Source organism: Nelumbo lutea, chromosome 3 (genome assembly GCF_056320005.1).
Source record: "Nelumbo lutea isolate HS-2025 chromosome 3, American lotus-T2T, whole genome shotgun sequence".
Lineage (NCBI taxonomy): Eukaryota > Viridiplantae > Streptophyta > Magnoliopsida > Proteales > Nelumbonaceae > Nelumbo > Nelumbo lutea.
Window position 1 is genome coordinate 55,248,257 of NC_142686.1, and position 13,574 is coordinate 55,261,830.

General features: G+C 38.4%; 1 protein-coding gene across 2 annotated transcripts; it reads left to right on the forward strand.

The window, feature by feature from the left end:
* Nucleotides 1-1,988: 1,988 nt before the first annotated feature.
* LOC148865065 (protein NRT1/ PTR FAMILY 5.2-like) lies at nucleotides 1,989-12,447 on the forward strand. 2 transcript variants are annotated; one of them, XM_088975173.1, is made up of 4 exons: nucleotides 1,989-2,242; nucleotides 3,416-3,633; nucleotides 10,716-11,281; nucleotides 11,398-12,447. In XM_088975173.1, the coding sequence occupies exons 1-4, from the start codon at nucleotides 2,125-2,127 to the stop codon at nucleotides 12,278-12,280; spliced, it is 1,785 nt and encodes a 594-aa protein (XP_088831299.1). In that variant the 5' UTR covers nucleotides 1,989-2,124; the 3' UTR covers nucleotides 12,281-12,447. The 2 variants fall into 2 exon arrangements, with proteins under 2 accessions (XP_088831299.1, XP_088831300.1); XM_088975174.1 differs by having other exon boundaries at nucleotides 2,238-2,403.
* The last annotated feature ends 1,127 nt before the right edge of the window (nucleotides 12,448-13,574 follow it).

The following is a 13,574-nucleotide window of genomic DNA, read 5'->3' on the forward strand; positions in this document are numbered from 1 at the left end:
TTGACTTCGCTTGAGCTTACCTCTTCTCTACCTCTGAGCTCGGGCAGGTTGTGGGTAGCAGATCGGCGAGCTTGGCGGTGGCGTCTCTGCTTCTTGGCCGGCTCTGCATTTGTGTTGCTCACTTTCATGCTGTCAAGAATGGTTTGTGCAGGAAGAAGCTCGGGCCATTGGTGATGGTTGCGGATAGAGAGATCCTGCTTGGAGTCAGCAGCCAGGATCTCGAACCGGTTCTCCAGGAGTGGGGTTTCAAACTTTGACTACCGAGGTGATGTAGACCTGGCAAGCTGGGGTCCTCCCGACCTGACCGCTCAGGGCGAGACTGGGGTAGCCGGTCTCTCTTGTCTGCCGCGGGAGGAGGCCTGGCTCTTAGGAGGGTTTTGGGAGGCTTCTTCTTGGCGAGAAGGGCGTTCATCCTGGCGGCGAGACCTAGCTTGCTATGAGGCTGGGTGCCAAGTACGAAGTTGTGGCTGCTGAAGCTGAGGTTGAGGCAACTGGGGGAATTGCTGCTGGTAGTGGTACTAGGAGACGTGGTGCAACACTTGCTGCTGGTAAAGCTGGTGTTGCTGGAGTTGCTGCACTTGGGCTTGCATGGCTCGCATGTACTGCATCAGATCGTCGAGCTTGTTCTGGCTGGTCGCCAGAGGGATGACAGTCGGTTCAGCAAAGGTCGTTTCAACAGCGGAGGGAAGGGGAACACCCACAGACGCCGCTGCTCGCGGCACGTTCAGACCGGGGACTCCGTCCACCGAGAGGGGAATGGTGAACTGCCCAATGCAAACCGTGGGAACCTGGGGTTGCTCCCTGGCGTTATCCATCTCCATGCTACATCCGGCATTTCTTGAAGAAGCCATGAGTGCTGAGTTTTCAGAGAAGAAAGAACTGTGAAGGTTTATAGGAATGCTTTTATGAAGCACTTCCCACAAACGACGCCAAATGTTGCGGCACGATCCGGGCACTCCTAACTGGCTGTTGATTAGCTCCTTGTTGACAAGAAAGGTAGCACCTGAGAAGATGGAAAGGAAGGATTCACGGGGATTTTACCCGGTGGGAATACTCTGATGCTTAAGTTTAGAACGCAAGAAAGAAGGAAAAGAGGAGTCAGCAGCTAAGAGTGTAGGTCGCACTTTATCACTATACTCGAGAGATTAGAGGTCTCAAGAAGAAGTTTCTCTTTTGCCCTAAGGGCTTTTATAGGGGCACTCTTGTCAGATCGGGTATAACCGCCACTGGGCCCCTGCCATAGCCGTTACCTGCCAGGGCTGCACAGGTGGCCGTTGTGGCGTACTCCTCGCCCGTGTGAGTGACACGTCTCCAAAATGACAGGCACGCCTCCGCCTACACCATCAGTAAGGGACGTGGCGCAGTCAGATCAGTACGGCCTATCAGATAGAAGCTTTCTAAGGAATGCGGCCCATTTGCGAGCTACTTTGTAGCGAACTCAGAATACTTCAGGAGTACCCTTAGTAGAATTGGTCATCGGGATGACTTGTCTGCTTGGGAGCTCAGGTGAGTTGGTTTTCTTAGCTCACGAGCTAAAGTTGCCTCGGAATATCCCTTTAGAGGTAGCTTGGGGAACCCGGAGCTCGCGTTGTGGCAAACTCCTCCTTTTGGGCGCTACGATGTAACGAGCTGCCTTATGGGCCTGTTACTTGATTGTACTGAGCCACAATGTTGAACTGTCGCTTATGCTGAGTCAGTGTCCACGTATCGCCGTTTCGTAGGTCGGATCAAATCGTTCTCCATTAGCTTGAATCCCCCCTTTTTTAAACCATTTACTCTATCTCAACCTTTTCGTGATTTTATCCCAAATGCGATGTAGTGAGCTGGCTTATGGACCCGTTACTTGATTGTACTGAGCCACAATGCTGAACTGTCGCTTATGCCGAGTCAATGTCCACATATCACCGTTTCATAGATCGGACCAAATTGTCCTCCATTAACTTGAATCCACCCATTTTTAAACCATTTACTCTTTCTTTATCCCAAATGCGATAAAATAAATAAAGCTCTTGTTTATGAATATCGGAGTTGGAGGTGGGGGGTTGGGTTAGAAAAGAAGGGCAAAGGAATAAGAAAAGAAACCTCTCCAAAGGGCGAAAGCCAGAGCCAGGGGGATTTGGTAGCATGGCGGCAAGAGAAGAAGTGCATGACGAGTATACCCAGGATGGGACCGTTGATCTCAAAGGAAAACCTGTCCTTAGATCCAACACAGGTGGTTGGAAAGCTTGTTCGTTTATTATTGGTACATCTCTCCCTCTCTCTCCTATCATCTCTATCTCTTCTTATCTTTTATTTTGCTGGAATACCCAAATTTTAACAAGCCTACAGTATTTTCGATGAAGAGGAAGAAGATGGAAGTTTCGTTAGATTTCCAAGAGAGGTGCACTCTTTCTATCGACCAGCGTGAGATATTTTCAACGCAAAATTATAATGATTGTTTGAAAGGACTTTGCACTGATTAAATCCGGTTTTTGCATCGGAATATCTCTAAATTTATATTTATTTTTCATGAAGAGATATTCCTGATGACCTGATGTAAGATTGTAAGAGGCTGTTCAGGTGTGAGCACGGACTTGCATTGACCGAAACCTTCGAACTCACAAAAATTGTTGAAACTGAAAATCTTTTGTCGGTTCGAAGCGCTCTCTCTCTCTCCATCCTTTCTTCTACGAAGCTGTCTCTTTATCTGTTATTTTATTACACATTTCTATACACAAAATAAAGAGTCCTCCGTGTTCTACAGTTTCTGCAAAGAAGATGAAGAAGTTTTTGTCTCTTTATCTCCTTATCTGACCGACTGACCAGACCTCCACTGATGAATGTTTATTAGGTTCACCGATTAGTGTCCATTTATTTCAGCCTCTCTCTTTCTCTCTCTGTGTCAATTCATGCACCTCACCTTACCGGCCGATCCGGCTTGTCCACCTCTTTGACCTAGCAGAACTCATTTGACGGGAATTGGATCACACGGTCGACAGACTCAAAGGATTGGACCACACGACCCATGGGCCATGACACCTGATTTTATCAAATGACAATGACCCACCAACTTGTCCTCTACTCTGTATTGTTACTTGTTAGGCACTTGGGATTTAGGAAGTAGACTGCCCATTCGGTTCAGCTGATGTGCAGTGAGTTTATTTGGAGTTTAAACCATGGTTAATTTCTATGTTGGCCAACCATCATTCACCTGGCCGGACAGCTGACACGTCCCCAGTTGTCGACGGTTTGACCATTTTAGTGATGAATGATCCGGTTGAACCGTTCAACCTGCCACAAAAGCATGTCTCCGGCGACTGGGCCAGCATTTAGAGCAGAAATTAATCACTTCTCACCAGCGACCTGTTTGCATTTATCATTTATCAAAAGAAGTAATTACAGTGTTGAATATGTTGGTGTGTGTGTGTGGATGCAGTTTATGAAGTGTTTGAACGTATGGCTTATCTGGGGATAGCATCGAATCTGGTGATTTACTTGACAAGGAAGCTGCATCAGGGCACAGTGAAATCGGCCAACAATGTCACCAACTGGGCTGGAACCTCTTGGGTAACGCCCATCTTGGGTGCATATGTGGCCGACACATATCTCGGCCGATACTGGACCTTCCTCTTCGGATCTGCCATCTATGTTCTGGTAATTTCTTCTTGCCCAAATCTCTTTAACTATCCTTACATTTTACTAAATTAATTTACTCTATCCTTTTTCTTTATAATTAAATTGTTTAATAAAACACATTCCAACCCTCTACCAATTTTATATAACATCTCATCATGAGACTGGGACCCACCATATATGAGATGTGCGGTATAAGAGAGCATTCCAATGTGTTTTGTTGGCAGGTGATCCTGACTCGATTAAATCTTCCCCTCCATCACAATCTGTTCACATGCGACACCTCATGATGACATATAGAATTTTTTAAATCCCAGTATTACCCATGACTTTTGCTTCCATTATTCATCAAATTTTCAAAATAACAATCAATAGATCCAGATTTTCTACAACGCCTCTACCTGTATATTGTCTCCAATAGCTACTACACCTTTCTTTCCATGTTCCAGTGAAACCATCAAACGTCTGAGCGGCAAAACTGAATCTCTAGTTCTCCGTCTTGACACCAAAAGAGGAGTTCTTGAACAAACACAACTGGTTGTTGAGAATCCATGAACATAATAAAAAATTAAATAAACACTCAAGCAAATCGTAAGCAAAGTATACTTGGATTGTTCAATTGTTTCATTTTGGAAATTCAAAAAAGATGATGAGTAAAATAGTATTTTCCATCTTTCCATTCACAGATGCTAATAATGCTGGGAGAGGATTTAGTCAATTTTCATAAATTGAACTTGATGATACTTTTAAGGCAATTTCTGAACAATAAATGTAGAGAAAATCAACTTTAAAAATCTTTGGGGTACTTTAAGAAATCTGCCCTTTGTTGTTTGTTACTTCATCTTCATCACCGTCATATTTCACGTTCACATAAGGGTGCGGGGTGATCATTAGTCGGGTCAGGTCTTAACATTTACAATTATATGACATAATCATAACCAGGGCCTTGACTAGGCTGGGCCAGGCTTAGCACATATGATTATATAAGACAATCATAAGCTAGGGTACAGGCTGGGCCAGGCCAAGTAAGGCCTAAATCATTAAATACATTAGATTTAGGGTAAATTGCTGAAACCTCCCCTGAAGTTTTTTACCATTGCTAAAATCTCCCCTAAAGTTTGGTAATTGCAATCACCTTCCTAACATAATTGCAAGAATTATCTAATAAGAGATATGAAAATGTCCAAAATGTCTACACAGTTACTTTTGACCAAAATGTTTACTTTCTGAATTTTCTCTTCATACCAATCACTACCCCAAAATATCTACACAGTTAAACTCTCCTTTGGTTGTTATTCATAAAGTTTGTATTGTCTTTTCTATAAAAATCAGGATCAGTAGTAACTACATAGGTATTTTGGACATTTTTGCGCCTCTTAATAGATGATTCTAACAAAGGAGGTCTATTTGTAACTATGTCATAAAATTTAGGGGAGGTGATTGCAATTACCAAACTTTAGGGGAGGTTTTAACAATTTACTCTTAGATTTCATATATGGGTAAATTGTGATGCCTAAAGGTATGATATACATACACATACATACACAATATACATATATGTTATATAAATATATTGCAGCTAGGCATGTAGTATAGGAACCAAACCTGACCTAGAAATTTGTGAGCTAGATAGGGTTAGGATGATCATTTTCAGCCCAACCTGGCACACATTATTTCATGTTATATTTTATTTTTTATATGTAAACTAGTGTAAGGGTGTGTGCCATGCAACATATGCAAATAAAGGATAAAAATATAAGTTGAGGTTATACAATCAGATTTAACTTTTATGACTTGCATCAAAACCAAGGCAAGTATGAACTATGAAGTATCTGCTTTATAATAGTATAGATATTGTTATATGACACCAATAATAGGTGTCATATATTATATTTTATATTATATCTATACTATTATAAAGGTGGATATATATGTATATACCTATGTATGTATGTATGTATGTATGTGTCCTTACATAAAAAAAAAAATGTATGTATCCCTAATGCATGTCCAAACCTTGGCTAGCCCTGAACACAAAACTTAGGTCCAAACCAAATCAAACCATAATGGAACAATTTGGTCTAGTTTCTAATATGATTTGGGACATTCTATTGAGCTTAATCCAATTAGAAAACCCAAATATTATACATACCTATATAAATAACAAATATAATTCAAATGTTAACAAGTGCCACAAATTACTATTATTTAAATTACATTCATACTTTCTCAAATATAAACAGCTCCTTTGGCATCAAATTACAAGTTTAAAATTGAAAGAAACGACAATAATATATTAAATGTTACATAGATACAGATATTTAAATATATATATATATACTAATAATTTGATTTAAAGCTCAACCAGATCAAACTGCCAATTTATATTTGATGGTCTCAACCATATAATGAACACCCCTACTTGCCAAGATGGGAGACCGGATCTGCTCCTCACACCTGGTGCCTCACATGCACATCCTACCATGCATTGGGAACATCTTCCGTACTTATTAATTATTATTCATAGGAGATGTTCCCAATGCACTATGGATATGCATGTGAGGAGCAGATCCCATCTCCCAAGAAGGTAGGTGTACATGATCGCTTACAAATATTATCGGGCCTTCACATGGGCCCCAAATAAAGGATAAAAATATAAGTTGAGATTATACAATCAGATTTAACTTTTATGACTTGCATCAAAACCAAGGCAAGTATGAACTATGAAGTATTTGCTTTATAATAGTATAGATATTGTTATATGACACTAATAATAGGTGTCATATATTATGTTTTATATTATATCTATACTATTATAAAGGTGGATATATATGTATATACCTATGTATGTATGTATGTATGTATGTATCCTTACATAATATATATATATATATATGTATGTATGTATCCCTAATGTATGTCCAAATCTTGGCTAGCCCTGAACACAAAACTTAGGTCCAAACCAAATCTAACCATAATGGAACAATTTGGTCTGGTTTCTAATATGATTTGGGACAATCTATTGGGCTTAATCCAATTAGAAAACCCAAATATTATACATACCTATATAAATAACAAATATAATTCAAATGTTAACAAGTGCCACAAATTACTATTATTTAAATTACATTCATACTTTCTCAAATATAAACAGCTCCTTTGGCATCAAATTACAAGTAAAAAATTGAAAGAAACAACAATAATATATTAAATGTTACATATATACATATATTTAAACATATATATACTAATAATTTGATTTAAAGCTCAACCAGATCAAACTGCCAATTTATATTTGATGGTCTCGACCATATAATGAACACCCCTACTTGCCAAGATGGGAGACCGGATCTGCTCCTCACACCTGGTGCCTCACATGCACATCCTACCATGCATTGGGAACATCTCCCGTACTTATTAATTATTATTCACGGAAGATGTTCCCAATGCACTATGGATATGCATGTGAGGAGCAGATCCCATCTCCCAAGAAGGTAGGTCTGCACGATCGCTTACAAATGTTATCGGGCCTTCACATGGGCCCCAAATAAAGGATAAAAATATATGTTGAGGTTATACAATCAGATTTAACTTTTATGACTTGCATCAAAACCAAGGCAAGTATGAACTATGAAGTATCTAGTTTATAATAGTATAGATATTGTTATATGACACCAATAATAGGTGTCATATATTATGTTTTATATTATATCTATACTATTATAAAGGTGGATATATATGTATATACCTATGTATGTATGTATGTATGTATGTATGTATATATGTATGTATCCTTACATAAAAAAAAATGTATGTATCCCTAATGCATGTCCAAATATTGGCTAGCCCTGAACACAAAACTTAGGTCCAAACCAAATCTAACCATAATGGAACAATTTGGTCTGGTTTCTAATATGATTTGGGACATTCTATTGAGCTTAATCCAATTAGAAAACCCAAATATTATACATACCTATATAAATAACAAATATAACTCAAATGTTAACAAGTGCCACAAATTACTATTATTTAAATTGCATTCATACTTTCTCAAATATAAACAGCTCCTTTGGCATCAAATTACAAGTTTAAAATTGAAAGAAACAACAATAATATATTAAATGTTACATATATACATATATTTAAACATATATATATATACTAATAATTTGATTTAAAGCTCAACCAGATCAAACTGCCAATTTATATTTGATGGTCTCGACCATATAATGAACACCCCTACTTGCCAAGATGGGAGACCAGATCTGCTCCTCACACCTGGTGCCTCACATGCACATCCTACCATGCATTGGGAACATCTCCCGTACTTATTAATTATTATTCACGGAAGATGTTCCCAATGCACTATGGATATGCATGTGAGGAGCAGATCCCATCTCCCAAGAAGGTAGGTGTGCACGATCGCTTACAAATGTTATCGGGCCTTCACATGGGCCCCAAATAAAGGATAAAAATATATGTTGAGGTTATACAATCAGATTTAACTTTTATGACTTGCATCAAAACCAAGGCAAGTATGAACTATGAAGTATCTAGTTTATAATAGTATAGATATTGTTATATGACACCAATAATAGGTGTCATATATTATGTTTTATATTATATCTATACTATTATAAAGGTGGATATATATGTATATACCTATGTATGTATGTATGTATGTATGTATGTATGTATATATGTATGTATCCTTACATAAAAAAAAATGTATGTATCCCTAATGCATGTCCAAATATTGGCTAGCCCTGAACACAAAACTTAGGTCCAAACCAAATCTAACCATAATGGAACAATTTGGTCTGGTTTCTAATATGATTTGGGACAATCTATTGGGCTTAATCCAATTAGAAAACCCAAATATTATACATACCTATATAAATAACAAATATAATTCAAATGTTAACAAGTGCCACAAATTACTATTATTTAAATTACATTCATACTTTCTCAAATATAAACAGCTCCTTTGGCATCAAATTACAAGTAAAAAATTGAAAGAAACAACAATAATATATTAAATGTTACATATATACATATATTTAAACATATATATACTAATAATTTGATTTAAAGCTCAACCAGATCAAACTGCCAATTTATATTTGATGGTCTCGACCATATAATGAACACCCCTACTTGCCAAGATGGGAGACCGGATCTGCTCCTCACACCTGGTGCCTCACATGCACATCCTACCATGCATTGGGAACATCTCCCGTACTTATTAATTATTATTCACGGGAGATGTTCCCAATGCACTATGGATATGCATGTGAGGAGCAGATCCCATCTCCCAAGAAGGTAGGTGTGCACGATCGCTTACAAATGTTATCGGGCCTTCACATGGGCCCCAAATAAAGGATAAAAATATATGTTGAGGTTATACAATCAGATTTAACTTTTATGACTTGCATCAAAACCAAGGCAAGTATGAACTATGAAGTATCTAGTTTATAATAGTATAGATATTGTTATATGACACCAATAATAGGTGTCATATATTATGTTTTATATTATATCTATACTATTATAAAGGTGGATATATATGTATATACCTATGTATGTATGTATGTATGTATGTATATATGTATGTATCCTTACATAAAAAAAAATGTATGTATCCCTAATGCATGTCCAAATATTGGCAAGCCCTGAACACAAAGCTTAGGTCCAAACCAAATCAAACCATAATGGAACAATTTGGTCTGGTTTCTAATATGATTTGGGACATTCTATTGAGCTTAATCCAATTAGAAAACCCAAATATTATACATACCTATATAAATAACAAATATAACTCAAATGTTAACAAGTGCCACAAATTACTATTATTTAAATTGCATTCATACTTTCTCAAATATAAACAGCTCCTTTGGCATCAAATTACAAGTTTAAAATTGAAAGAAACAACAATAATATATTAAATGTTACATATATACATATATTTAAACATATATATATATATATATATATATATATATATATATATATATATATATAACTAATAATTTGATTTAAAGCTCAACCAGATCAAACTGCCAATTTATATTTGATGGTCTCGACCCTATAATGAACACCCCTACTTGCCAAGATGGGAGACTGGATCTGCTCCTCACACCTGGCGCCTCACATGCACATCCTACCATGCATTGGGAACATCTCCCGTACTTATTAATTATTATTCACGGGAGATGTTCCCAATGCACTATGGATATGCTTGTGAGGAGCAGATCCCATCTCCCAAGAAGGTAGGTGTGCACGATCGCTTACAAATGTTATCGGGCCTTCACATGGGCCCCACTTGTATGAATTTTAGGTGCTGGTACAAAGTTGGGAGTTCAGATGTTCTCCCAAAAAAAGGTTGCAACAAGACATTGCAGCCGTAAATTGGGAAAATCACTTGTCCTTCATGGCAAGATGGAGTCTGGATCTCCTGCCCACGTCTACCCATATAACATCGCAGCCATACATGAAGAACATCTCATCCTCCTACATAGTATTATGTAGAGGGAGATGTTCCTAAATCACGGGGATAGTGTGTTGTGGGTAGACATGGGCAGAGATTCTGTGGGCAAGAGATCCAGATTCGGCAAGATGTTGTCGATTTACGGCTGCAATAGTCAACTGGGACATTGTTGGGAACAGATCCGGCCACCAAAGGAAGAAACTAAAATAGGAATTAACAATGTTTTTTCTGTAAGTCAACGATTTTGGATTTTTGAAAATTTTAGAAAACCCTATTCAAGTAAACTCAACCCTGCCTTGAGTAGGGTGTAAGATGATGAACCACCGGGTATTTTTTCTTTGATTTTGTGTTGATTTCAAGGATTCGGTTCTGGGAGTTTTATCCTTTGCTCTCCATTTTCTTTTCTTTTTCTTTTTTTATTTTTTTATTTTATGGCTTATTTCTTATTACCTTTAATGCCCAATATTAACATGGAAAAGTCATCTGGGATGGGCCATTCGAGCACCCATTAAATCCATTATAAGCCCATGCCATGTCAAGCCCGGCCCATTCTGAAAAATTGCTAGGTGCTAACCCTATAACATTCCTGACGTTTAAATGTTTTACACTTTAACAGGGAATGGGTCTCCTAACACTAGCGGTTTCAGTCCCTGCACTTAAACCACCTCCTTGTCAACAAACAGAAGTTACAAACTGTAAACCGACCTCCACATTACAACTAGTTGTGTTCTTTGGTGCACTGTACATTCTGGCAGTGGGGACGGGTGGAACCAAGCCAAACATCTCGACCATGGGAGCCGACCAATTTGATGATTTTGATCTCAAAGAGAAGACTTATAAGCTTTCCTTCTTCAATTGGTGGATGTTTAGCATATTCTTGGGCTCACTCTTTGCTAATACAGTCCTTGTCTACATTCAAGACAATGTGGGTTGGACCCTGGGTTATGGGCTTTCAACAATTGGACTTTCCATATCAATTATAATCTTTTTAGCTGGCTCAGGCCTCTACAGGCACAAGGTGCCCATGGGGAGTCCCTTGACAAGGATGGCTAGGGTCATAGTGGCTGCATTCAGGAAATGGAGGGTGCTAGTTCCTGCTGACCCTAGAGAGCTTTATGAGCTTGACTTGAAGGAATATGAAGCAAAAGGGAAGTTCAGAATTGAGTCTACACCTTCCTTGAGGTTAGTCATGTTAAGGCAATTCCATTGTTTAATTTGTTTCATTCTGATCATTTGATTCAAGACTTGAAAATGGTTAGTTGTTGATAATTCATTCATTCATGCATTGATGCATGCAGGTTTCTCAATAAGGCCTCTGTTCAAACTACAGGTTCTTCAAACACTCCATGGATGGTTTGTCCAGTGACCCAAGTAGAGGAGACGAAGCAAATGCTCCGGATGATTCCGATCTGGGTCGCCACATTCATGCCAGGGGTAATGTTTGCTCAGGTCCATACCCTTTTTATCAAGCAAGGTACAACTCTTGACAGAAGCATAGGCAGCTTCCAGATCCCACCTGCCAGCCTTGTTGCATTTGTAACTATTTCCATGCTAGTGAGTGTCGTGATATACGACAAGGTGTTTGTTAAAATGATGAGGAGGTGGACCAAGAACCCAAGAGGGATAACTCTTCTCCAAAGAATGGGAGTTGGTCTTGCTCTCCATGTTGTAATCATGTTAGTTGCTTCCCTAACTGAGAGGAAGAGACTCAGGGTGGCCAAAGATCATGGTTTGGTAGAGCATGGAGGTAGAGTTCCTCTCAGCATATTCAATTTACTCCCCCAATTTGTACTCATGGGGATTGCTGATTCCTTTCTGGATGTAGCCAAGGTTGAGTTCTTCTATGATCAGGCACCTGAGAGCATGAAGAGTTTGGGGACTTCTTATTCCCAGGCTAGTTTGGGAATCGGAAACTTCCTCAGTACTTTCCTTCTTTCGACTGTGTCTCACATCACCAAGAAGCATGGACACAAAGGATGGATTTTGAACAATCTCAATGCGTCTCACTTGGACTACTACTATGCATTACTTGCTGTACTCAACATCTTGAACTTCATCTTCTTCCTTGTCGTGACTAAGTTCTATATTTACAGAGCTGAGATCTCTGATTCAATGGAAGTGCTTAAGGAAGATTTAGAGATGTCAAAGTTTAAGGTCATTGACCAAAGGTTGGAGAATTAGCCCGGTCAGTGAAAGTGTGAAACTTATGGTGACTAAATTCTGGCGTGTTTGCATTATATCGATGGGTGTCTGCATTGTCCAGCGACACCCATTTTATCGATGGGTGCCTTCATATTTTATTTTATAATTATATGAAAATTTTCTTAGGGTTAGCAGTTTCCTGCTTTTCTCCTGGGCTCGACCTTGGAAAGACATGATATTTGGACAAACTTAGGCCCGTTGGATTCATGGGAGTAGGGTCTGGAATCGGAATTAGAATTGGCTATTCCGGTTCCAACTGTTTGATTGGATGGAATTGGAATCCCACTCCTATTCCTGTTGGAATGGCATTCCCTCATTTGAGGAGGGAATGGCCATTTCCTGCCCCTCTCTAGGGATCGAAATTTCATTCTTGCTGATTTTAATTCCCATTCTCATTCCTGTGGGAATCAAACAAACTATGGGAATGGGCCATTTTGATACCGATTTTAATGGATTTTGATTCCGATTCCGATTCCAATTTCGATTCCAAATCCGATTGTAAATCAAACAGACCCTTATAACCAATTAACTGACATCATAAAATGGTAAACAATTATAAAATTTATGGAGGATTTTGATTGGTCAAAGCCTTTCTAGTATCATGTTTTTCTGGCATCATAGGTTTTTTTTTTTCCTTTTAGAATTCAAAATGTTATTCAAAGTGGCGTGGCAAATTACGAATGGAGGACCAAAAATGGCCCCTTTTCACTGTATTGATTCAGGTCAGTCCAAAATTAGCCCGGCCCAAGATACCCAATCTCTGCTAATAATTAATACATTTTTCTCTTTTGTAAAATTTCAGATTTCCCCACCTCACAATTTTTTATCTTCAGCGATAGATGGAGGAATGGACACAATACTAAGAGGGCGTACTATATCATTGGTGGGGGTTTTTGAAAATAAAGTCTAAAAACAAATAAAAAATTGTGAGGTGGGGTGAAGTAAAGTTTTTTTCTTTTTCTTTTAAGGAGGGACTAACCTATTCTAAGCTCGGTCCATTTTGGCCTTATGCATCTCTAGATAAGGTCAGGAAACCGCTTCAATAGATAGCATATTCTTTCAACACGTGGCTATATTATTGCATGATCATCAAAAGTTAATAATATTATCTACATACAAATATATTGTTAAAGATGGGAATGATGATGAGAGACAAATTTTCTTTCAAATTCATTTACAAGACCGGACTTTTATGTAAAATTTGATGGAAGAGTGGCCATAGGCCCTCATTTGATCTTCAACATGTTGGAAAATTTCAATGGCTATCTGATAT

Bases quoted from the DNA above. Each gene is read 5' to 3' on its own strand.
- LOC148865065 (XM_088975173.1), top strand. From the start codon at position 2,125: ATGGCGGCAAGAGAAGAAGTGCATGACGAGTATACCCAGGATGGGACC. The intron at 2,243-3,415 runs GTACATCTCTCC...GTGTGGATGCAG, and splicing joins AGCTTGTTCGTTTATTATTG to TTTATGAAGTGTTTGAACGT. The intron at 3,634-10,715 runs GTAATTTCTTCT...ACACTTTAACAG, and splicing joins GATCTGCCATCTATGTTCTG to GGAATGGGTCTCCTAACACT.